The sequence below is a fragment of the Penicillium crustosum genome (assembly GCF_028827405.1).
Source record: "Penicillium crustosum strain IBT 35664 chromosome Unknown utg000001l_segment0_segment0, whole genome shotgun sequence".
NCBI lineage: Eukaryota > Fungi > Ascomycota > Eurotiomycetes > Eurotiales > Aspergillaceae > Penicillium > Penicillium crustosum.
Window position 1 is genome coordinate 1,301,017 of NW_026623122.1, and position 22,669 is coordinate 1,323,685.

The following is a 22,669-nucleotide window of genomic DNA, read 5'->3' on the forward strand; positions in this document are numbered from 1 at the left end:
TTGGGAGAATCCCCAATTTGCTTCACGATGACTTCTACCGATACTTATCTGGCCATCCCGGGCTCCGTTGCCTTTTCCCGCTCCCGTGGACATGCTATTGCTACTAGCATCGGTGTCCAGGATGTCCGGGCCCAGTGGATTCACTATGTGCATACCACCCAGCCCTTGGAGGAGCCCCAGCGTGCGGTACTCGAACAATTGCTTCAGTACGGCGACATCACAGACGTCCCTCCTACTTTCGAATCCACCGATGGTCAATTCGATACCTTCTACATTTTCCCACGGACCGGTACCATCTCGCCATGGAGCTCCCAGGCAACGGGCATCTCGCACGTCTGCGGCTTGCAGAAGTACGTCAAGCGGATCGAACGGGGTATGAAGATTTCGTGTCTTCGTAACAGTGCGGAGGACTACAAGCCAGAGTACATGGATACGCTTCATGATCGGATGACTCAGATTATTGGCAAGGATGAGCCCGAGCTGAGCCTTATGTTCTCCGAGCACGCTCCCCAGCCCCTCAAGACCATCTCCCTCCAGGGCGGTACCAAGTCCCCCAAGGAGATCCTCCAAGAGGCAAACACCGAGCTTGGCTTGGCCCTTGACGATTCAGAAATTGATTATCTTGCTGAGGCCTATGGCCCGAATGGCGCAATTGCCCGTGACCCTACTGATGTCGAGCTCTTCATGTTTGCTCAGGTCAACTCGGAGCATTGCCGACACAAGCAGTTCAACGCCTCCTGGGTGATTGATGGCAAGCCCATGCCAAACAGTCTGTTTGCCATGATCCGCAACACACACAAGAAGCACCCCGAGCACACCGTCAGTGCCTACAGTGACAATGCTGCCGTGCTGGAGGGCCCCGAGGCCGCGTTCTGGGCCCCTGATCCGACAACCGGACAGTGGATGCACACCAAGGAAGTTGTGCACTTCCTGGCCAAGGTTGAAACCCACAACCACCCCACTGCCGTCTCACCCTACCCTGGTGCGGCTACGGGATCCGGCGGTGAAATCCGTGATGAGGGTGCCGTCGGCCGTGGCTCGCGCCCTAAGGCCGGTCTCGCTGGCTACTGTGTGTCAGACCTCTTGATTCCTGGTTTGAAGCAGCCATGGGAACTCGATGTCGGTAAGCCAAACCACATTGCCAGCAGCTTGGATATCATGTTGGAGGCACCCATTGGTAGTGCTGCTTTCAACAACGAGTTCGGCCGTCCCTGCATTGGTGGATACTTCCGCACTCTGCTCACCGAGATTGACGTTGGCAACGGTGAAAAGGAAGTTCGCGGATACCACAAGCCCATTATGATCGCCGGTGGTGTTGGAACCGTTCGCCCTCAACATGCTATCAAGCACCCAGATGTTGTCAAGCCCGGTGCTTTCCTTGTCGTCCTTGGAGGCCCTGCTATGCTTATTGGTCTGGGAGGTGGTGCTGCCTCCAGTATCGCCTCCGGTGAAGGATCCGCCGAGCTCGACTTTGCCAGTGTCCAGAGAGGCAATGCTGAAGTCCAGCGGAGAGCCCAAGAGGTTATCAACGCCTGTGTAGCCATGGGAGACAACAACCCCATCAAGTTCATCCACGATGTTGGTGCCGGTGGCTTGTCCAACGCCCTTCCCGAACTGATCCACGACTCGGGCTTGGGAGCTACGTTCGAGCTTCGTGAAATTGATAACACCGACCGTAGTATGAGCCCCATGCAAATCTGGTGCTGTGAAGCCCAAGAGCGCTACGTCATGGCCGTCGGCGAGGAGAGCATGAACAAGTTCACTGCTATCGCTAACCGTGAGCGTTGTGGCTTCTCCGTTGTCGGTCGTGGCGGCGGTTCGTCCGAGGAAGAAAAGAGACTCATTCTCCTTGACCGAGAGTCCAAGGAATACCCAGCCCCCATTGACCTTCCTTTGTCTGTGCTTTTCGGCAAGACTCCTCGCATGACCCGAACTGTCGATTCGCGGAAGCTGAAGTTGCCCGCCGTGGACTCTAGCCTCAGCAAATACCTTCCCTCTCTCACCTCTAGGACGGAGGTTGTCGATGAGGCTATCAAGAGAGTGCTGTCTCTGCCTGCAGTCGGCTCCAAGTCTTTCTTGATCACTATCGGTGACCGCACTGTCGGCGGCTTGACAGCTCGTGACCAGATGGTTGGCAAGTGGCAGACACCCGTGTCGGATGTCTCGGTTACTGCCACTTCCTTGGCCCAAGGTATCAAGACCGGTGAAGCCTTTGCCATGGGCGAAAAGCCTACCCTGGCTCTCATCTCCTCGGGTTCGTCTGCTCGTATGGCTGTTGCTGAGTCTCTCATGAACTTGGCTGCTTCTGATCTTGTAGATCGTCTCAGCCAAGTGAAGCTCTCTGCCAACTGGATGTCTGCCGGTAGCCACCCTGGTGAGGGTGCTGCCATTTATGAAGCCGTGGAGGCTGTCGGTCTCGACCTGTGCCCTAAGCTTGGTATCAGCATTCCCGTCGGCAAGGACTCTATGTCCATGAAGATGAAGTGGAAGGATGAGACCTCGAATGAGGCCAAGGAGGTTACTGCCCCGATGTCCTGTGTCATCTCTGCCTTTGCGCCGGTTGGCGACTTCACCAAGACCTGGACCCCGGCTCTTCGCAGCTTCGAAGAAGTTGGAGAGACTGTCCTCATGTTTGTCGATCTTTCGTCCGGTCGCAAGACTCTTGGCGGATCGGCTCTTGCCCAGGTCTTCAATGAAGTCGGTTCCGAGTGCCCTGACATCCGCGACGTTGATCTCTTCCGGGACTTCTTCGATGCTACCCAGCAACTTCAAGAGGCCGGAATTGTCTTGGCTTACCACGATCGCTCCGATGGTGGTCTTCTGACTACTCTCGTTGAGATGATGTTCGCTGGTCGTTGCGGTGTTGAGATCATGCTCGATAACATCTGTGCCTCTTTCAACACTAAGGATGTCATTGAATCTCTTTTCACTGAAGAGCTCGGTGCTGTCTTCCAGGTCCGCAAGGAGCACGAGATCCAGTTCCGCTCATGCTTCGCCACTTGCGGTCCTCCTCCAGGTCTGATCCACAAGATTGGACGTGTGGCTCAACAGCCCAAGCAGGACCTTGCCATCTACCACAAGGCCTCTTTGGTGTACCGCAACACCCGTTCCAGCCTGCAGCAGATCTGGGCCAAGACCTCCTACCACATGCAGAAGCTTCGTGACAACGCGGACTGTGCGGAGCAGGAGTACGCCAACATTCTTGACGATGCCAACCCCGGTCTCTCTTGGAACCCCACCTTCGACCCCAAGGACAAGGGCTTGCCCATGATGACTAGCCTTTCCCAATACTCTCCCTTCGCCAACAAGCCCCGCGTTGCCATCCTTCGTGAGCAGGGTGTCAACAGCCAAGCTGAGATGGCCTTTGCCTTCAACACCGCTGGTTTCTCCGCCGTCGATGTTCACATGACCGACATTATTTCTGGCCGTGTGTCTCTCTCCACCTTCGCTGGTCTCGCTGCCTGCGGTGGTTTCTCGTACGGTGACGTCTTGGGTGCCGGCCAGGGCTGGGCCAAGTCCGTTCTGCTACACGAGAACACCCGCAAGGAATTCCAGGAGTTCTTCGAGCGCCCGGACACTTTCGCCCTGGGTGTGTGCAACGGCTGTCAGTTCCTGTCTCGTATCAAGGATTTGATTCCTGGTGCCGGTTACTGGCCCAGCTTCGAGCGCAACACCAGCGAGCAGTACGAAGGCCGTGTCTGCATGGCTCGCATCTCCGACCCCGACCCATCCCGCCCCAGCGTCTTCTTCCACGGCATGGACGGCACTTCACTCCCTATTGCCGTTGCTCACGGCGAGGGTCGTGCCTCCTTCGCCGGCTCCCAGGGCATCTCGGCTTCCGACTTCGTTCGCGAGGGTCTTGCCCCCGTCCGATTCGTCGACAACGCCTCCCTCAAACCCACCATGAAGTACCCCTTCAACCCTAACGGCAGTCCCGAGGGTATTGCCGGTGTGCGCAGCCCCGACGGTCGTGTCCTTGCTATCATGCCTCACCCTGAGCGTACTGTCATGAACGGTATTGCCAGCTGGTTGCCTCCGAACGCCGAGTCCTGGGGTGATATTGGCCCTTGGGGACGTGTCTTCTACAGCGCCAGACGCTGGGTTGGTTAGAATTCTTAGTCTATATTTACGAATCTTTTTCTTTTTCGCCCGTTTTTCCCTATTTCTGAGTTCTTGTCCATATTCTTTGTGGAGTTGAAAAAAAAGAACATGCCAAAATGATCTCTCAAATCAGTATATAACAAAATTGATCAAAACTATTTCCAGAATGTTAATCCAATACAAAATTATATCTATGAATGTCCATGGATATAGCAGAATTCATATAACGAGTGTACCTCTTTTCGGATTTTCTGGAGGAGAGGTGTTTTTAAGTTACAGCTGTGCTGCTTTATTACAATTCCCCTGGATGAAGATTGAAATTTCCTCAAGTAAACAAGACGCTATTCACAAAACCGATAGGTCCTCGGGACGGGACACTCCACCTGGGCATAGATGGAGACGATATGCTGACATAATCCGCATCCCCGGCGAGCTCATCGGGCCCATCGCATCAACGTTAGCCTCTTTTACTTCGCCGTTTTTTTTTTTCGAGATCAAGGGTTAACACCAAGTCCGACTCCGCTATTTAAAGATACAACACATCTACTCGGTCTTCTCAAATTCTAATAATGGCCTCCGACGCCGCCTCCGCCTCGCCCGCCGAGCTCTACGACTCTGCTATGACCGTCCCCTCCGACTCAGAGAACTACTCCGCGAACCATGAGATGTCCTCCTCGGTCCCATCAACTGCAAGCTCACTCGTGATGCTTTACAAGCCGCCTAGTGTTTGGGGTCTTCTGCGCGGAGCAGCCATCAACCTCTTCCTCCCCTTCGTTAATGGCCTCATGCTCGGCTTTGGAGAGCTGTTCGCACACGAGGCTGCTTTCCGACTTGGATGGTCTAACACTAAGGTATGTGGAATTTGATATGAACTTATTTCGATCCTGATGACTGATTCACTGCTTTTTATTATATAGATCTTCCCTAACCACCGCCGCTCACATGCAGTGGGCCCGGGTGTTGAGATGCGGGAGCTTCCTTCGGAGCGGAGACGTCCTGGACTGAGGGATACTGCTTCTTTGGAATAAGCGATTGATGATTCTTCTGCCTTTGGATTCGTTCAAGAATGACTGCATTTACGCGGGAGACAAAAACCGAAGCATTTGTGATTTGGGATCGATACCTGGCTTTCTGTGCACACCTGAATTTAGTGGTTGTACATAGACTTGTTGACTCAGGGGTGGGTTGGCGTTTGGCGAATTAGGATTTACATTTTGCACACTTTTGCAACCTGCTTTTGTTATATTAGAATATCCAAGTCCATGACCATCGGGAATATGATTATTTCCATATTTCCATATTCGAGTCTCCGTGCCTGACCCGTACCCGTGATCCGGGGGTAGTTACCGCCCAGGCAGAAAAAGTCGCGCCGAAAGGTAGGAGAACAACTCTTCCCGTAGTTGGTTATCTCCCCATCTTTAATTATCTCAAACCATGATGATGGGACATGTTGGCCTGAAAGGGTCCGGCGCAGCCGCTACCCTTGCGAGTCAGAGGATGACCGCCATGTCCCGCTCCTCTCGATCTGTCTGTTCCCCCGTTGACTTGGACTTTGCAAAAACATCGAAATTGACTTGGCTTTGTAGATGTCCACCTTGCGGTCACAAAGCCTGCGGTTCCCTAGCCAGCGCGGCCAATTGAAGTCAGCACTATCCGGAAGTGCTCCATGGCGCATGGCACCAGCTGCTATCGGCCCGGCCGCAGTCCGATTTAATTCCACCTCCTCCAACTCAGCACTCCCCGAATTCGCTTTCGACGGCACATTGAAGAATGGGGTAAATATACACGATATTACCACGATCCCGGAACGCATTGGATACCTTAAGGAACTTGGGTTGGACTTCGGTTGGGGCTTTTCGTCGACGATGCAATGGCTTATCGAGCACACTCACATCTGGACCGGCTTGCCATGGTGGGCTAGTATCGTGGCTGTCGGTCTTATTACCCGTGTTGCAATGCTGAAGCCTGTCATTGGCGCATCCGAGAACGCAGCAAGAATGACCAACGCCAAATCCAAGACCGACCCTCTCCGGCAAAGAATGGTCGCTGCCTCGACCGAAGGGAACCAGCAGGAAGCCCAGATTGTAAGGGCCCAGCTCAAGGAGATCAATAATGCTCACGGCATCAAGACTTGGAAGTCCTTCCTTCCCATGTTGCAAATTCCACTTGGTTTCGGATGCTTCCGAGTCGTGCGAGCCATGACTTCGTTGCCGGTGCCGGCCCTGGCCACGGAAACAGCGGGATGGGTTAAAGACCTGACTGTTGCTGACCCCACTTACATCTTGCCCATGATTGCTGCGGGCACATTGTGTCTATCTCTGAGGGTAAGTTCAGGTCTTATGTCGTCTACTATAGCCGCGATACTAACCCAAGACAACAGAGAGGTGGTGAATCCGGCCAAATGCCCGTGATGCAAACCGAAGCAGGAAAATACATCATATACGGTTTCCCCGTCATGTCTTTTGCCTTCATGGCATTCATGCCGAGTGCCCTCCAGTTCTACTTCGTGGCAACCGGTCTTTTCGGCCTGGGTCAAACTTACCTGATCAACTCGAACGCCTTCCGGACGTGGATGTCCTTGTCGATCGCTCAGAAGCCATCCAATGGACCGAAGTACTCAGCAGTCACCCAAAGCACCCAAAGCAAGGGCCTTCGCCAACTTCTTGAGCGACTTGAGAAGGAAAAGGCCGCGCTAGAGAAAGCCCGCACCGCAATCCCTGTGTCACCTGCACAGGAAGATGTGAAGATCAGCTTCATTGACCGCATCTACCAGAAGTTCGGGAAAGCCGGCTCCAGCTTGTCTAAGTCAATGTCAGAAACCCTGGGCACTGGCACAGTCGAGCAACGTATTGCCAAGGACCACAAGAAGCGCGCAGATGAATACGAACAACAGCGAAAGGACGAGGATGAGCTCATGCGGAGAGAGCGTAACGAGGCTCGTCGCAAGGAGCACATGCAAACCCTGGAGAACGAAAGAGCCAAGGCGAGCAAGTCTTTGAAGAATAGCCAAGCGGCTGCTCGCAACCCTAACGGGCGACGTGGTTCTCGCCGTGCTTGATCGGCGTGTGTTTATACAAACTGTAAAATATGGCGCAGTGGCATTTGCATTATCTTTTTGTGATTTGAAGAGTAGAATTTAGTTCGACCACAATCTCCATTTTGGCTATGTACACTTCTATAATTGAGGCTTGCATCACTCATCTTGCTATCGCATTGATTAAAGACTCAGTCAGGAAAGAGAATAACCAGAACAAGTGATATTTACATCTATAGCCATGGACCAGCCATGTCAAAGAAAAGCAAGTATTACTAGATCACACAACACCCAAAGCCTAGGTCAAACCAACCAAATCTATAGTATCAGCACGTCGCACGTGGAAAAAAAAAAAAAAAGAAAGAATATCAAGTCGTCTGCATAGGGATCGATTGCGAAGGCAACGGTGTCTTCTCGTCCTCAACAAAAACAGCCTTCTCCAGCTTCTGAGTCATAGAAGCACAGAATGTATCCACATACGCCGTCCACAGCGTCGCAAGGACATAAACAAGCCCAATCCAGATCGGAATACTAATACCAACGACCCACGGCGGCCGGATACGCAACCAGTCATCGCGCTTGTCGTCAGTCAATGGCTCAGGGCCCTTCCACGGCTGACCGCTGATGCCATATAGCATCCAGCAGAGGACAACGCGCAACATAGTTCCGTGGATGAGGTAAACAGCGAAACTCTGCTTGCCGAGCCAGAGGAGAAGTCTGCTGGAGAGGAAGTCCTTTGTCGAAGGGGGAGAAAAAGATCGCCAGGATGATCATGTCAATTGCGAGTGCGGTATAGCGTTTCCCGACATTGACGCCTGGCGGGAATATGTAATGGCTTGCTTTGAGCATCACGTTAGACCAACCGGCCCATTCGGGATGTTCACCGGGGTATGAAGCGATGAGCAATGCGAAAATTGTGAGTGGAATGGTGATCATCTTCCTTCCTCGCGGGTGTTGTTCTATCCAGTCTTTGAGAGCTGTGTGGTAGGAGAAGTCACTGAGGAGCATGCCGTAGATGGCCTGCATTTGGAAAGTTTCTATAGAATCGGCAATTAGCAACAGATTATTTTGTCTTCAAGCACTAGAACCCCTAGATTGAAGCTCATATGTTGTATCCTCTGCGAGCAAGACTCACCTATATCCTTTCCTGCATTCTGATGGAAATATAATAGCATTCCAATATAGACCACAACCCTATATCGAAACTTGACGAACATGGTCGCGGAAAGCACCAGGAAAACCAACATAGACGAACAAAGCAGTGGTAGCAGTGCCCACTGATGATCATCGTACGCCATATATCCGGTCGTCCAAGTCGACAAGAAATTCATCGGCAGACGAAGAAGTTCCTTCCAGAAGGAATCTGCCAGATCTGGTGCCGCATATCGGCACCACCAGCAATCAGACCTATTGGCAACTATAAAGCCGCCGAATTGCGCGACAATCCACGAAATGAACAGCGCAATCGTTGCCGGGAAGATGAGTCGTGGCGGTCGACGAAAGGCGCTCTTTGCTATTGTTTCGAATGCCCCTGTTGTATCACCTGCTCGCGACAGCTTGAGTGGTTTGAGCGCGCAGACATAGCCAGTTAGGAAGGCGAAGATTGTTACGCCCAGGCGGCCTTGCCAGGGGATGCGGAGGATGGGCCATTGGAGGATTCGTGGGGTGGCTTTTTCGTTGTCGCGTGGTGAGAATAGACCATAGTCCCAGGCTCGGGCGAGATGGGTGAGGACTACTAGGAATGAGGCGATTCCTCGGAGACCCTAAAAGTTGAATCAATGTTAGATTGTATCATATTGTATCATATGCACTGGCTGTTTTCCAAAAAAAACAAAAACAAAACATACATCAATCCATTTAACACTCTTTTTGGGATCTCCTTTCACTGCTGGATCGGAGGACCAAGGTAAAGGTATGGATGTGGGTATTGTGTCTATTAAACGGGTGTATAGATGAGAAGGTTGGAGGTATTGCATTATAAAAAGAAGTCCCACGATGCAAATATTCGAATAAGAACCACAGGCTATGAAATAAAAAGACAGAGCGTGGGCTAGCTCTCACTCCAAACCGAAAATAAAAGTATACAAAGAAGAAATGCTCACAGTCAAAGGAAACACAAAGAAAAGCGAAGACATCCAAGACATCCAAGATAGACACTGGGCACTAGAACCCTAACCGGCGATCACATCAAGAAAGAGGCTGCCAAGAAAGAAGGAGTTGAAGTCGACGCGGCCCTGCAAGTGGCAACCCTTATGTCCAGATCCAATCGTATACTCCCAGAGAAACAGGTGCACACTGGCCTATGTTAGTCCCACATTGCAGATGAAAACGTCAGGCCCTTGCTGCGCGGGTTTCTGCAGGGTCCAATGATCTACCTGATTCCTGTTTTTGGAAGAGATATTCCAACCATTGCCATCTAGTCCATCTTGACTCCGTTACTCCGTATCTTGTATGACGTTGAGAATAGCCCTAATTCCGAAAATGCCAATGTACCCAATCAGACCATCTAGCTATATAGGCAGCAATATGGAAGTTGCGAAAAACACCAACCTCCTACAAATAGCGTCGTCTAGGAGGAACATGGCCGTTCTTGGCATGTCTGTTACACTACCTATAGGCGCGGAGTGGACTTGGCTGGGTTGAAAACAGCGATTCGATACAAAGGGAAAATCAGATGTGAGAGACTATGGGAAGACGATAGAAAATGGAGCATATAATCATCCCTATCCCTAGACGAAGCCTTATGATATCGACCAATACGAATCATGCTTGCTCACACGGAGTACATAGATGCGTCGTAAATGATACGGACATTCTTCACCCCTGCCAAGAGGGCTTCCAGGTTCGATGTATCGAATCTGGTGGAATGTGCGATTGGATACGAGTACGAGTAGGTTCTAATTTAAGACCGGAGGCTCCATCTACGGCATACAAGGATACTAGTGAATGAAGGCCCAATGAAGGGCATCTCAACCCCGTTGATAGTACATGGTATGTTGCAGAAGAGAATTAATCATATCAAAGCCGAACCAGACCCTGTCTGTCGTAACAATTTCCCCGCAAATCCCAGATCGCCGATCATACTGTATTAGACATGAAAAGAAAGTAAAACAAAAGCCCGCCGGTATGCAATGAAAGAGACAGTTGGGTGATTATCGGAAAAGCCTTCTCCCACCTGCACTTCCCGAGTTCCACGTGAATGAGCCTCGAACTCCCAAGTTCTCCAGACTTAATCCTGAGTAACCGACTCCACCACCTTCGCCATCACGCTTTGTCCGCCGTACTGCTTCACGCAGATGTGATGGTAGAAGCTGGCCACGGTGTGGGTTTGGTGGAGGACGGAACTCGCGCTTGGGGCGGAGAGGAGTCGGAGTTGGGATAGAGGGTGTAGGCGTACGGTTAGAGTCAAGTGGTTCTTTCTTAACTCCGTTGCTGAAAGAGGCAGAAGTCGAACCAGGGACTGGTGTGCCTGCGGGGGTTGGTGTAGAGGGTTTCGAGTTTGCAGATGCTTTCGCCTGGGCGGCGGCTTCGGCAGCGGCTTCTTCGGCCTCGAACGCATCGCGCGCAGCGAGGTCGTGTGCTGCGGCCCATTGGGCTTGAACTGTTCGCGCCATTTCAATGACTTCACCGGCGAAGACCTTGGTGAAACCGTTGACAGTCGTCACCACGCTGGCTGGGACGGATTGTGAGAGGGCATGGTTAACGATGCGGCGGAGTGTTTCTTTGCGCAGCTTCGCTCGTTTGAAGAGATCGTATCGCTCTGATTGCATGGGGTTGAAAGCATCAACCAGAATCCTGCCCAAAATCAACGTTAGCTTCATCCAATGTGACCAGAATAACAGGAGAAAACGAACGCTAGGTTCTTCTTCTCAGCCTCTGTATCTGTAGCTCCTTCTTGCTGTCCAAATAGCTCTGCCTCATCGTCCTCGTCATAGTCATCCGCATCATCAGCACCTCCACCACCACCTCCACCGCCAGAAGGACCACCTCTAACCGAACCCTCGTTATCGACTGATCCGAACCGTGTAGAATCTCCCGCTCTAGCGCTGAGAGCATCTTCACGCTCCCGTTCCCGCTCTTTCTCGGCTTTACTCTTGCGTCCTCGTTTCTTTCCCCGTGCAGCAGAGAAGACTCCATCTGCGCTTGCTCCGCCCAGGCTCCCTGTGAAACTCCCTGTCACGCTCCCGGCTTCACTGGTACCCCCGAAACTGCGATCTCCAACATCGATGCCGGTCGGGAATGAAGTCTGGCGGAGTGGGTGCATGCGCTGCTTCTTTCCAAGCGGCTGTGAGGTGGAGGAGGAGATGGAGGGTCGTTTGAGGGGATTAGGTGATGATTGATATGGTGGTGGTGACGACATTTTGAGAGGTTGTAGCGGATAAACAGGGGCGGAATGTACTGTGCGTGTTATGGTTCGATAGACTCGTATTCAGTACATTCAACTGCGACGATGCCTAGTCTACTCAATAGAGTATGAGCGCAAGCTGAAGCTCTTTCGAGGGCCGAGGATTTCGCGCTGCGCTGTTGCGCCAGGCGAGGAAGGTGTATATCAACCTCGGATTGTAATGAGGAATGAGTGCTAGTTTCGATTATCCGAGGAATAGTAAGAAATCTCTCAAAGGATCATAGATGGCGATGTGATTTTGTAGTGGAGTTTCAGTCAAAGTAGCTAGTCAATCGATTGGAAGTAATTTGGAGACATGAGATAAGGACGCATCTCACCGCCTTCCATTTTAGTCACACAATAGCCCTATTCATATAGGGCGCTGTACGGAGTACATGTTTAGAAACTCTGGAATTTACACTCTACACTGAAACCAAGATGATGCCGAAAATAACGATTGTGGTTCAAGATGCTTAAATCGACCCCGCAAATGAGTCTTCGAAGCCAGGTATGATATATGATCAAAGGAGTGACAGAACGACGAAATTCCGAGAATAATCGAAGCTCGATGTACCTATGATTCGAGCTTTCTCGACTGAACCACTGTAAAGAATGCCGAAAGAATGGGTCGCTCAGCTTAATCATGCGATGCTGTGCACTATGTAAGGAAATAAAATGGACACAAGAAATGAACAAAATAAAGAGAACTGTGCAAATGTTGAATGCCAAGGTGACAAGAAACCCAAACGGATAGAAAGGTCGCACCCGCGAGGAGAGAATAGCCCAAAGGCGGATGGCTGAGAAACCAAGTCACCTCAGAATCCGTTCTCTCCAAGTCGCGGTGCCCCCCCTTTCCAGTCATTGCGTTCGTAGTAACGGAACACAAGATCGTAACCGTTCAGGTCATGGACGATGCGGTCGACACGACGGTAGCCTTCGACGTGTTCCATCTTGTTGCTGCGGCGAACAGCTTGGCGTTGAGCGTGCGCCACATCATGCTGCCCATTCGCCTCTTCGAGCTCATCCAACGCGGGCTTCGTCTCGAACAAGGTGATGCTGAAACGGCCAGGCTTGAAGATCTCAACAACCTGCTGGATGATGTCGGCAGTAGCCTTGCCGTTCTGAGAGTGCGGGACGTTGGTCTCGAAAGATGCGTACGAACACTGAGGCTCCGGTGTCACATGCACGGTGAAGTAGTGGGTCGGTGCGTTGCCATCAGGAGCCGGCACAACGCCATTGGCAGAGAAGCCACATGGAGTGAAGAGGTACGCATCGATGCGAGCATCCGGGAACTTGCTCTTGGGGTACACGTCGGACAGGCCGCATGCCTCAGAGACGACAGTACCCAGAGCGTGACCCTCGGTGGTGAGCTCGGCTGGCAGGGTGCTACCAGTCTCCTCATCCATGTCGGAGGTGTTGCTGAAGACGTCGAGGTGATCAGTACCATCGTCTTTCTCCGAGTTGCGGTGACGCTTCTCGGCCACAACAGTGGCGTTTTCGAGATAAAACTGCTTAGCGTTTTCCTCGTCAAGGTCGGTCATCAGAACCTCGAGGGTCTCATCGTGCTCGTCACAGTCAGTGCGCGGATTGGCATCAGGGAAGTTAAGGACCTTGGTTTCGGTCTCATTGAAGTTAACCTCCTCCTTAGGGCTCGCCGGTGGGGTGAGCACGGTGCCAGGCTCGGTAAGGTAGAGATACCAATGTTCTCCATTCATCTTGCCGATCATGTAGGCGCTGCCGTTGGCGAACAACCTGTCCATAGATCGCACTTCATCCCGCCAGCTGCGGTGAGGGCCACGCTGACGGTCAGGGAACAAAAAGTTCTTCCGGCTGTAGAAGACTCGGTAGGGAGCCGCAGCCACTGTGATACCCCGGGATGGAGGGGCCGTGGCGCGTGGAAACCCTGCGAACAAGGCAGCGATTTCCAAGATGCGGGGAAGTCCCGAAAGCAAGGTGGTAGTTCCGCACGTCTTGAGAATCAACTTGTGCGGCCAAACAAACATGCTGGACTCGGACAGGAGGTAGGCGTCCATCTCATCGGAGGAAATAACGGAAAGCACCTGGCAGTTGACCAGGTCTAACATATCCTTCCAGATTTCCCCGGGCACTTTCTTAAGGCCTTCGGGGCCGGCGGCGCCTAATTCAGCGGCAGAGGGTGCAAACCACACCTCGAGAAGCTTCTCAGGACCTTCGAAGGCATTGGTCGAGTCGAGATCCTGAGTGGCCTCATAGTTGATTGTCAGAGACGGCGTCCCCGCGAACGAGGACGGCGAGGCGGTGTAGTTCGTTGGAATACCGACGTAAACCATGATGACGGGTGTAGCTTGAGCTGTTGTACTTGTGTGTGTTTAACGAAGCAGAAACAGTGACGTCGGACCGCCCTATGTACTTCGATGAAGATAGGCTGTAGAAGCACTGTCTACTTGCCCAGACGAACAAGGGGGCGATGCCCGTCTGAGAAGAGAAGGCCCTGAAACAAAAACTTAACTGGTCAGACCAGGCAGATGTAATCTCCAAACAGACCGAAGGGCTGCTAAGGAGGTCGGAAGGCGAAGGACAAAAAGAAGATGCTAGGAGAAATGGTGACTAGCAGTCGGTACTCTCGTCCTGGAAGATACCGATACCCGTCAAAGTATCGGGTCTAGCAGACGAGAATGCTGCTTTAAAAAAAGGTTTGGAGGATGGGAGAGTTGGTGACGACGGGAGTCGCGTTATCGAGGCCTAGAGCAGTATAGCGATTAGAACAAGAGCTATAAGAGAAGATCGACACATGGAAATTCATTTTCTGTATTCGAAATCATGGCATTGACCATGATATCCTGATCCAATGCCTTTGATTGCTTTTGGCAATCGGCGCTTCTCCAAAGATAGAGCGAAAATCACACTTACTTCGCGGGCTTGGACAAGAATCGCAGAAGGTCAGTTGGGCTCATGGAAGGCGAAGACAAGTTCGGCTTAGATCAGCACGAGGTAGCGGAGGGCCACGATCGTGAACATCGGCGGGGTTTGTCTGTAGGACAGTCTCACCCAGAAGCCCAATGAGTGCCCGAGATCAGGAATTGATTGCTCGGCTAGAGAGAATAAGGAGTCTCTCGCTCAAAGATATTGGCGAAAGATTTTTTTTTTTGTTTTGGCCTTGGGGACCTCGAGTGGGAGGGGAAGTGCAAAATGTTTGCTAAATACCAGTTCGGTTGGTAATGAGTGATTTTCTCTGTGGGCCCGCGATAGGGTGGGGCAAACGGATCAAAATCTGTCTGACATCAGGGAAAAAGATTGTGTTAGTTGATGCGTCAATTGCAGGGAATGTATTGGAGCCTTGTGATACGTTACATACAAATTGGGCAAGTTAAAAGCTGCAGTCATATGCAGACCGTCACAGACACCTGTCAGAGGGGAAATGGCGGGAAAAAAAGAGAGCCAAACTGGGCGAGGCCCGGTTCTCACAAGAGCGGTGATAGCCAGCAGAATTAAACTTTGTCCCTGGCGCTGCATATTATGTAATGCTGACTCGGCATATAACAAGCGGGGAGTCCTGGAGCGGGGAGATCTCAAGTACTGTACTATGGTACCTATGTACATCTTTATGTCTAGAGCTGCAAGTATCAATGTACCAAGTACACACGGTAGAAAGGTCGAGGTCCAGTAGCCACTGACTCACAAATACAGAGGCAATTCACTACATAAGCAGGATCTCTATAGATGGAGTTGTTACCATATGAAACACAATGATCATTGGCTGTGTCATGCAATTAAAAAACCATATCCAGAGGCCTGAATATGTCTACCTAGGTATCCATAATCCCCGAACCAACGCCTGAGATAACGCCATGTCGCATGAACAAATGATTTCATCGCGAGCTCATTTGCAAAAAATTCCCGAGAGATATCATGCAGAAAACCGAGAAAGCTATTCATGCTTCCAAAATGATATGTGCTAACTGCACCTCACCAGCCTCCACAATCTTTGCCGCAATGATCTCACCGACCTTGTCAACCAATTTGGAGCGGAGATCGTCTGTGACAGCATGACCATTGGTCAAAAATGGTTGGCTGCCACGCAACGAAGCCAACACAGCCACAAGTGCATTCAGGACTCGCTCTGCAGCAGGACGACGGGCAGCATCATCCAATCCATCGCTGAGAAGTTTGGTATATTCATGCAGATTGGGAATGACGAGGACTCGGATTACCTCAGAGCCACCGACAGATTGCAATCCAATGATGGCACCATAGTGAGAACCGAATGGCTTTGAAGGGTCGAGGAAGGTCTTGAGACAGGAGCGCACGAGTCGAGGCTTGAGCATGTGCGATGAATGGGAGTACTTTTTAGCGATGAGGCTGAGGAGAGAAGCGGCCATATCCCGCAGAGCGAAGGACTCCACGAAATCCGCAGTTCCACCAAGCTGTCGACCGATGAGGCAGGTAAGAATGGATGGTACGAGGGATGCGATCTGGTGCGGTTAGTGTCTAGACATATTCTTCCAATGAGGGGGTCTACTCACGTAAGGGTCCACGTAAAGTGACTGGTTCTGGACCAACGCCTCGGCCATGTGCATCACCTGAGTTAGAACGAAAACATTCTTGAGGCTGTGCGTAACCTTCTCGGCGATGAATTGGACAAAATAAGGCACCAGCTGGTGCAAACCTGGGTCCTCGCGAAGGCTGGAATACCCAGAGGTGCGATAATCCTCGCTTGTTTCGTGCAAAAAGGCGCTGCAAACCTTCTCAAAGTAGAGCTGGAGTTCCCTTGAGAGCACATGCTTCACCAGTGGCTTGACAGCCACATCGCCTGTGCCACTAATTGCTGCCAGTGTGGAGTTCGCATTCGGACCCTTCGAGACCAGTTCGAGGTTACGAGAATCGGCAGCAGTTGGGTTCTGAGGGATCGAGGGTTGCACACCTTCGACGGCCAACCAGTGGGCTAGAGTAGACATTAGTGAATGGACAGCACATCTAAGTAGGGAAGGGTATTTATTATCCACTTACCAGTGAAGGAGACTTCGCGGGGAACTTTTGGCAGAGGTGCATTGATCAACTTCTCAAAGTCAACCTCCTCATCTTCGACGTAGAACAGCGGTTGACCAGGTCCTAGAGAGGCTTCGCCGAACTTCAACGGACGGGTGGAGTCGTAGCCATACAACGGCTCCACGTCCAGGTTGCGCAAGGCCAGCGCGATGTCTTGAGTAGTAAGAACCGTGCGCTTACAGTGGCGCATACACTTTAGTGCTTCCTCAAGCACCTGCGCAACGCGATATTCGACATCCCGAGCGAGATTCTCAGTCACATCGTTATTGAGGTTGAGGATACCGACGGATTCGGCGACGTCGCGGATGTTATCGGGGTTCCAGACAGACATGGTGAAAGGGCGTAGTCTGGAATGAAGTCGTGTGAGGGAAAGATCGGGTCAAAGTCGGTTCTAGATAGTTATGGCGCTATTGCGAAAAGTGAGGTGAAGCGCGAGGGACGAGGTGGCAGATGAGGTTTAGAAGGCGAGTCGCATTCTGAGGCCACCGCCAGCGGATCCACAGATTAGACAATAACAGCCCCTTTATATTGAGCCGGTATTGTGTTTAAATGATGAATGAAACGCGGCAAACCCCAACGGATAGAATGAATAAAGTGAACAGGCACCGCATAGGTGAAAGCTTGCCGATAAGAGTTGCGCGAGTGGTTCTACAGTCACCCGTATAAGCTGCCCTACTACCTGGGTACAGCCTACATCGAGATACTTTTGCTTCAATCAAACATCTATCAATCTTGACTATGGCCACAAACCGATAATAATAAAATTAGATATGACTAACAATTAGGTACTAACAATACAGTGCATCTTGAGAGAGCACACCAATAACCTGAAACCAGGTACACAAGAGCGGGGAGTGTTATTCACTGCTCCTCCGGGTATCATAACAGAAAGCACCAGCCAAGTATCGATCTACTGGGCTCCATCCTTCGCAGATTCTTCCTTCAGAGACTCAGCCTTGGGAGCATCTGCTTTGGTGGGCTCCTTAGCAGTCTCCTCCTGGGCTGCCTCCACCTTAGGAGTTTCTTCCTTCGATGGCGCCTCCTCCTGGGGTTCCTTCGCAGCCTCCGTCTTGGGGGGGTTCTTCCTTTGCAACCGCCGCCTCCTTCGTAGGCTCAGCAACAGTAGGCTGCTCGGGAGACTTGCCCTTGTCCTTAGTCTCCTGTTCCTTCTCTTCGACCAGTGGGATGAACCTAGCATTCTCCTTCAGCTCCGGGCCCTTGCCACCATAGACTTTGGGGATTTTTTCGGCAATCGAAGCAGAGAACTCTCGAGCCAGGTTGGCGCCGTTCGTGATTGGGTGGAACTTGCGTGTGGTGTTCCGGCTCAGGATAAACTTCATGGCGGTGAACATCCAGCCCATGATAGCGGGAACGTTGACGAAGAACTTCTCACTCAGGAGCTCTGGGTATGCCGTAGCGAACACTTCGATGACCTTCTTTGTTGCGGCACGGACAGATGGATCCATACGGAAGAACTTGACATTCAGGTAATCATGCACTTGGATCATCTGGTAGGGATCCTCGCCATCATACTCGATGACCTCGGTGGCATCCTTCATCTTCAGGTCCTGCACAGCGAGTTCCATGAGAGCGGCACGCCATTGGACGAATCTGCGGCTAGTTAGCATTGATTTCAATTACAATAACATTTCACGCTGGGTACTCACTCATCAGTATCCGCAAATGTCGCACTGATATCCTTCACGGCTCCGTAGATGTTCCAAGTAAACACCAAGGGCCGTCCATTCTCTTCATAGGTGGTCAGGTATCCCAAGCCTCCAAATTTGGCGGCGCTGTATTTCGCGGACTCTGCTAGTGCTAGCGGGTTCACTTCCTTGCGCCACTGAAGTGCCTTGCTGAGCTGGGTCTCGGCGGCTTTAGCATTGCCTTCGTTTGCGCGCAGGAACTTAATCAGCACGTTGACGGTGGGAATATCGTCGCTATCCTTGAGTGGCACTCCCCACATCTCAGTGTGACCAATGTTTCCGAGGATGGTTGGCAGGCGGTTGAACAACTCGCCCAACGCCGGGTTCTTGCTCAGGTAGGCTGGCTTCTCAACCTTGGGTTCTTCGGGCTTTGCCGCTTCGGGCTCTGTAGCGGCAGTGGTGGCGGCAGTAGCCCCATTTGAAGCTACGTCCTCATTGACTGGGTCACTGGCAGGTTCATCTTTGGGTGCAGTCTGTTCGGTGTTTTCGGCAGCAGTCGCGGGAGTTTCCACCGGCTTATCCACTACTTCGACGGTTTCTTTGGGCTTCTCAGGAACAACGGGCGCAACAGGCGCAACAGGCGCAACGGGCGCATTCTCAGTAGTTTCCGGCATGATTGATAGGATCAAAAGTGAGGGTGTGTTGAGGTTAGAAGAAATAGGGGGTTTTAAATTCACAGGGGGTGCAGTTGCCTTGTCAATAATCGGACCACTTATCAATCCCCCCACCTGTCAGCCCTGGAGCTATATTTCCTTGTTTCATGATATATCACATCCACCTAGAATCTATTTTTATTTGTTCTTTTCTAAGGGGTTTCCTATGTTTTTGTTTTATGATATTTTTGAAGTTTGACGTGTGAATAGCAATGTTGTACTTGGTTTGGGGATCAAGCGTTATATGTGAGCTATAAACTGGGATTTTCCATATAGAAGATTTCAATGTTCTTAGCCTATGATTCCTATCATTATGCACACCTCACATAGCTTTCAATAGCTTCAATAATCGTCATAACTACTATTTTCCTAAATGAAGTACGGAGTACACACATCACATATGCGAAATATTACTTAACCTACATAGCACCCACACTTGTTACACTACTCCGTACATGGGTTTCTATCCAACTTCGTAGCATACCTCTCGGATCTATATTCAAGACGACGGAGAAGAATAGCTTAGAGCTGTTCGCTACTTTAGTACTGGAAGTTCCAGCTTGAATTCATTCTAGGATCTACTGTAGATGACTATGTGGATTTCAAGAAAGTATTATCTGCACAATAAATACTCTGTACATTCAATTGGGATAGTCTGGGTTGACAGCTATCCCGCAAGCTCTGAGCCTTTATTTTAAAAAAATGTCAATATGTATGGAAGGTATTGTCAACTTCTGTCGCAAAAGAGTGATCATTGCGATTGTTCCAAAGTTGTATCCTATTTTCATGACAAGAAAGATTTGAAGTTCAATATAAGATTACCCCTTTCAATCCCACAAGGGCATTATCAATACTATAGGGGTTAAAATTGGAGCCACGATGAAGTGTAATGAAATATAGTACGGCTCATAAGAGCAAAAATGTAATCAGGTCTCTCCATCAGATTTCATCATGTGCAAGCCCCTCTGTTATAATCGAGAAACCTAGGAAGCATCTTTGCAACGTCCTTGGGCGACCTTCCATTGACCAAGAAGTCAAACGGAGCTTTTGCTTTCCAAACACTTAAATCTTCCTTGGCCCCCTTAGCATACCTCTCAAAATACACCTCTGCCCTTGTTTTTGCCAAAGGATTCATCTACATAAGGAGCATAGGGAGGGCTTTCCAGCATATTTACAAGCAAAACAGGATTGGAAGTCTCGCGCGCTACCATTGCATAAGGGGTACTTTCTTTCGCGCATGCGATACCTTCGTTATGGATTTTCTTACTCAGTATAGGTGGCTAGAACAATTATAAAAGAAATTAGGGGGGGTTTCGGATTTTATAGTGTCTAGCACTTAGCGTCTTCCACTTTCCAATGAAATAACCTCACACTGCAGCGTGTATCTTGACATCTCTAAACACCCCTACTAACAAAATGTATTCCTTTGGAATAATATTATATTTGAACTAGATTCCCATGCAGATCATGATACTGGTAAATCTACGGTGTACTCCGTGCACAAGGGAGTAAAACTCTATGCAGTCAGCTTCAGCCAAGCCACCTGTTCGGAAACGGACGCAGGCAGACGTGACCGAAACCTTCAACTTGCATATGTGGAAGCACATTGGCCAAAGAGGTGAAGGAGTTGGCAAGGTGCAGATGCCAGCTATATGTGGAATACGCCGTAGATCCAATTATTGCGATTTGCATCTGTTGGCATGTTTCCGGCAGTTGTCTGATCCTGTAAATGGGTTCTTGTGCATACTGAATTTGTTCGCTAAACAAGCTGAATCAAAATAATTGCCGCATATTTTGTATTCTCTTGGATATGTAGCAGTTAGAGTTCATCATTCCCGAAGTCATTATCACACTCTTTCTTTTGCGGAGTGGCTAAACTGAGGTTCAAGGCAGCGTTGACGCTAGCCAGCAAGGAAATGACCACTAGATATAATTATATCATTAGAGCGGGAAGCCAGACGGTGATATAAATAACTTACCGAGTACACACTGCAGCTCAAAATACCCAAATCTTTCAACCATAAACCCAGCCAAGATGGGTCCGACAAGTAGACCTGACATCCAGCTCATATTTGTGATAGCAACGGCCCGAGAATACCCTCCATATGGGCCGAATATGCCAGGATGCAAGTCCTCCAACTCATCAACGGTTGCTGCAAAAAGAAAAAAAACACACACACATTAGTATTCCAGCTCCCAACAATAACATCCCAAACTTACCAGTTGCTTCCATCGTCCCAACCCCCATAAGCAAGCACGTAAAACACCCAATCATAGTCGTACAGACTCCATAAATTATCTTCCCTCTAGTCCCCAAAGTAGCCCACGGAAAGCGCTCATCGCCAGCGACACCAAGAAACCAAAGAAAAGGCGCAACAGAGATAAATCCAATGGTAGTAGGAACCCTCGAACCCACCCGATCCTTCAACAACCCAACAAGAGGAGCCAAAATCATCCCGGGTCCCTGTATAGACGCGAACAAAAGCCCGACGGGGAAAACACCCCAACCAAAAGCGGACCGGACATGCATCGCAATTGTAGACTCGAAACTAGCAATAAACAGCGCAAAGACGAAATAGCAAGCAATCCCCGCTGTAAAGCAAGGTTGACGGAAAAGATAGAAGTAGAAGCGCCAGCCGCCGATTTCCTCGGTAATCGACGACCGCTCTTCATTGAGAAGTGGTTCTGTTTCAGATGAAGGTATATGTTCTTCAGCGGATAGAGATCCATTGTGACTGCGACAAGCGACATCATGGCGTTTCTGCGGTTTTTCGATCATAAGTAGTCGCATGATGATATCCACGACGAGAAATAGAGCGGCGCCAGCCCATGCTGTCCAATATCCTCCAATTCCGAAGAGAAACCCAGCAATGACAGGACCGGAACATGTTCCAGCTGCCGTGAGGGTTGAGCTTAATCCTGCTATCTTGCCTATGTGCTCTGAACCAATGTTCTCGGCCATTGTAGCCATGCTGACGATGTATAATGCGTTGCTGACAATGCATTGGAAGAAGCGACCGATGAAGAGCCAGGTTACTATGGATGAGTTAGTAAAATAGGAAGTGGTGCGATACACAGTATATAAAACAGAAACTCACGGGATGTAGTGATTGATAGACATAATACGCTGATCAGGGTTAGGACCAGCAACACGAGAAGTAGAACCTTCTTGGAGCTGGCGCGGTCGGCTATATCCCCGATAAATGGGCTCGAGATGATAGATATCAATGCTCCTTCAGCTAAAAATATAGAAGTTAATCGCTGGGTAAAGGATGTGTCTAGTTCTAAGCGGTTTTCGAAGATGTGAGGGAGCAGAGGGACCATGAAGGCGAATAGCATTTCATCTAAAGAAGCAATTTCGGTCATTATATTAAATCCAATCTCTTCAATGTAATAGTTCAATGCACAAACCTGTGAACAATGCCATAGACATGCTGCTGAGAATAAATGTATCTGACGAGCGCCAGCGATATCCCCATGTTCGCCATTGGACCTGTTTCCTAGTATCCGGCAAAGGAAACATATCGAAGGCCTAGTCTATGAATTGAACGGCGGCTCTGGGTCAATCAACAAAATAGAGTAAAAGAAAAAAAAGAAAAAAAGGAAAACAGAAAAGGTTGGGAATGAAGGAAGAATGTAGGAGAAAAATATATAAATTAAACGTAGCTGGTTTGAGGGGGAGATCGCCTATATTTGCCCCCAAGTCAAACAACTAATGAGACACCAGTACTACGTACTCCATAAACTGGCTGCAGATGCAATGCTA

The 22,669-nt window shown here is 50.2% G+C and overlaps 10 protein-coding genes across 10 annotated transcripts; 3 read left to right on the plus strand and 7 right to left on the minus strand.

The window, feature by feature from the left end:
- Window positions 1-27: 27 nt before the first annotated feature.
- On the plus strand, window positions 28-4,110 carry N7487_000497 (phosphoribosylformylglycinamidine synthase; the record flags this gene model as incomplete). The annotated part of the gene is made up of 1 exon (XM_056868245.1): window positions 28-4,110. The coding sequence occupies one exon, from the start codon at window positions 28-30 to the stop codon at window positions 4,108-4,110; it is 4,083 nt and encodes a 1,360-aa protein (XP_056733029.1).
- Window positions 4,111-4,670: 560 nt separating this feature from the next.
- Window positions 4,671-5,129, plus strand: N7487_000498 (TOM13-domain-containing protein; the record flags this gene model as incomplete). The annotated part of the gene is made up of 2 exons (XM_056868246.1): window positions 4,671-4,952; window positions 5,019-5,129. 2 exons carry the CDS (start codon window positions 4,671-4,673, stop codon window positions 5,127-5,129), a joined length of 393 nt encoding a protein of 130 aa, XP_056733030.1.
- Window positions 5,130-5,538: 409 nt separating this feature from the next.
- N7487_000499 (membrane insertase OXA1) lies at window positions 5,539-7,159 on the plus strand (the record flags this gene model as incomplete). The annotated part of the gene is made up of 3 exons (XM_056868247.1): window positions 5,539-5,628; window positions 5,688-6,425; window positions 6,482-7,159. 3 exons carry the CDS (start codon window positions 5,539-5,541, stop codon window positions 7,157-7,159), a joined length of 1,506 nt encoding a protein of 501 aa, XP_056733031.1.
- Window positions 7,160-7,503: 344 nt separating this feature from the next.
- Window positions 7,504-9,111, minus strand: N7487_000500 (acyltransferase family protein; the record flags this gene model as incomplete). The annotated part of the gene is made up of 4 exons (XM_056868248.1): window positions 7,504-7,869; window positions 7,988-8,172; window positions 8,271-8,898; window positions 8,983-9,111. 4 exons carry the CDS (start codon window positions 9,109-9,111, stop codon window positions 7,504-7,506), a joined length of 1,308 nt encoding a protein of 435 aa, XP_056733032.1.
- A 1,176-nt stretch (window positions 9,112-10,287) lies between these two features.
- On the minus strand, window positions 10,288-11,495 carry N7487_000501 (transcription initiation factor TFIID subunit 11 family protein; the record flags this gene model as incomplete). Its single annotated transcript, XM_056868249.1, has 2 exons — window positions 10,288-10,930; window positions 10,990-11,495. The coding sequence occupies 2 exons, from the start codon at window positions 11,493-11,495 to the stop codon at window positions 10,288-10,290; spliced, it is 1,149 nt and encodes a 382-aa protein (XP_056733033.1).
- An 839-nt stretch (window positions 11,496-12,334) lies between these two features.
- Window positions 12,335-13,828, minus strand: N7487_000502 (adenosylmethionine decarboxylase SPE2; the record flags this gene model as incomplete). The annotated part of the gene is made up of 1 exon (XM_056868250.1): window positions 12,335-13,828. One exon carries the CDS (start codon window positions 13,826-13,828, stop codon window positions 12,335-12,337), a length of 1,494 nt encoding a protein of 497 aa, XP_056733034.1.
- Window positions 13,829-15,430: 1,602 nt separating this feature from the next.
- Window positions 15,431-16,923, minus strand: N7487_000503 (TATA-binding protein-associated factor TAF6; the record flags this gene model as incomplete). Its single annotated transcript, XM_056868251.1, has 3 exons — window positions 16,506-16,923; window positions 16,022-16,440; window positions 15,431-15,970 (listed from the first exon to the last, which is right to left on the minus strand). The coding sequence occupies exons 1-3, from the start codon at window positions 16,873-16,875 to the stop codon at window positions 15,431-15,433; spliced, it is 1,329 nt and encodes a 442-aa protein (XP_056733035.1). The 5' UTR covers window positions 16,876-16,923.
- Window positions 16,924-16,951: 28 nt separating this feature from the next.
- N7487_000504 (uncharacterized protein) lies at window positions 16,952-17,427 on the minus strand (the record flags this gene model as incomplete). Its single annotated transcript, XM_056868252.1, has 2 exons — window positions 16,952-17,065; window positions 17,338-17,427. 2 exons carry the CDS (start codon window positions 17,425-17,427, stop codon window positions 16,952-16,954), a joined length of 204 nt encoding a protein of 67 aa, XP_056733036.1.
- Window positions 17,428-17,454: 27 nt separating this feature from the next.
- On the minus strand, window positions 17,455-18,864 carry sfh5 (CRAL/TRIO domain protein; the record flags this gene model as incomplete). Its single annotated transcript, XM_056868253.1, has 3 exons — window positions 17,455-17,589; window positions 17,639-18,155; window positions 18,212-18,864. 3 exons carry the CDS (start codon window positions 18,862-18,864, stop codon window positions 17,455-17,457), a joined length of 1,305 nt encoding a protein of 434 aa, XP_056733037.1.
- A 1,858-nt stretch (window positions 18,865-20,722) lies between these two features.
- On the minus strand, window positions 20,723-22,269 carry N7487_000506 (uncharacterized protein; the record flags this gene model as incomplete). The annotated part of the gene is made up of 4 exons (XM_056868254.1): window positions 20,723-20,826; window positions 20,883-21,056; window positions 21,124-21,939; window positions 22,002-22,269. The coding sequence occupies 4 exons, from the start codon at window positions 22,267-22,269 to the stop codon at window positions 20,723-20,725; spliced, it is 1,362 nt and encodes a 453-aa protein (XP_056733038.1).
- Between the last annotated feature and the right edge of the window lie 400 nt (window positions 22,270-22,669).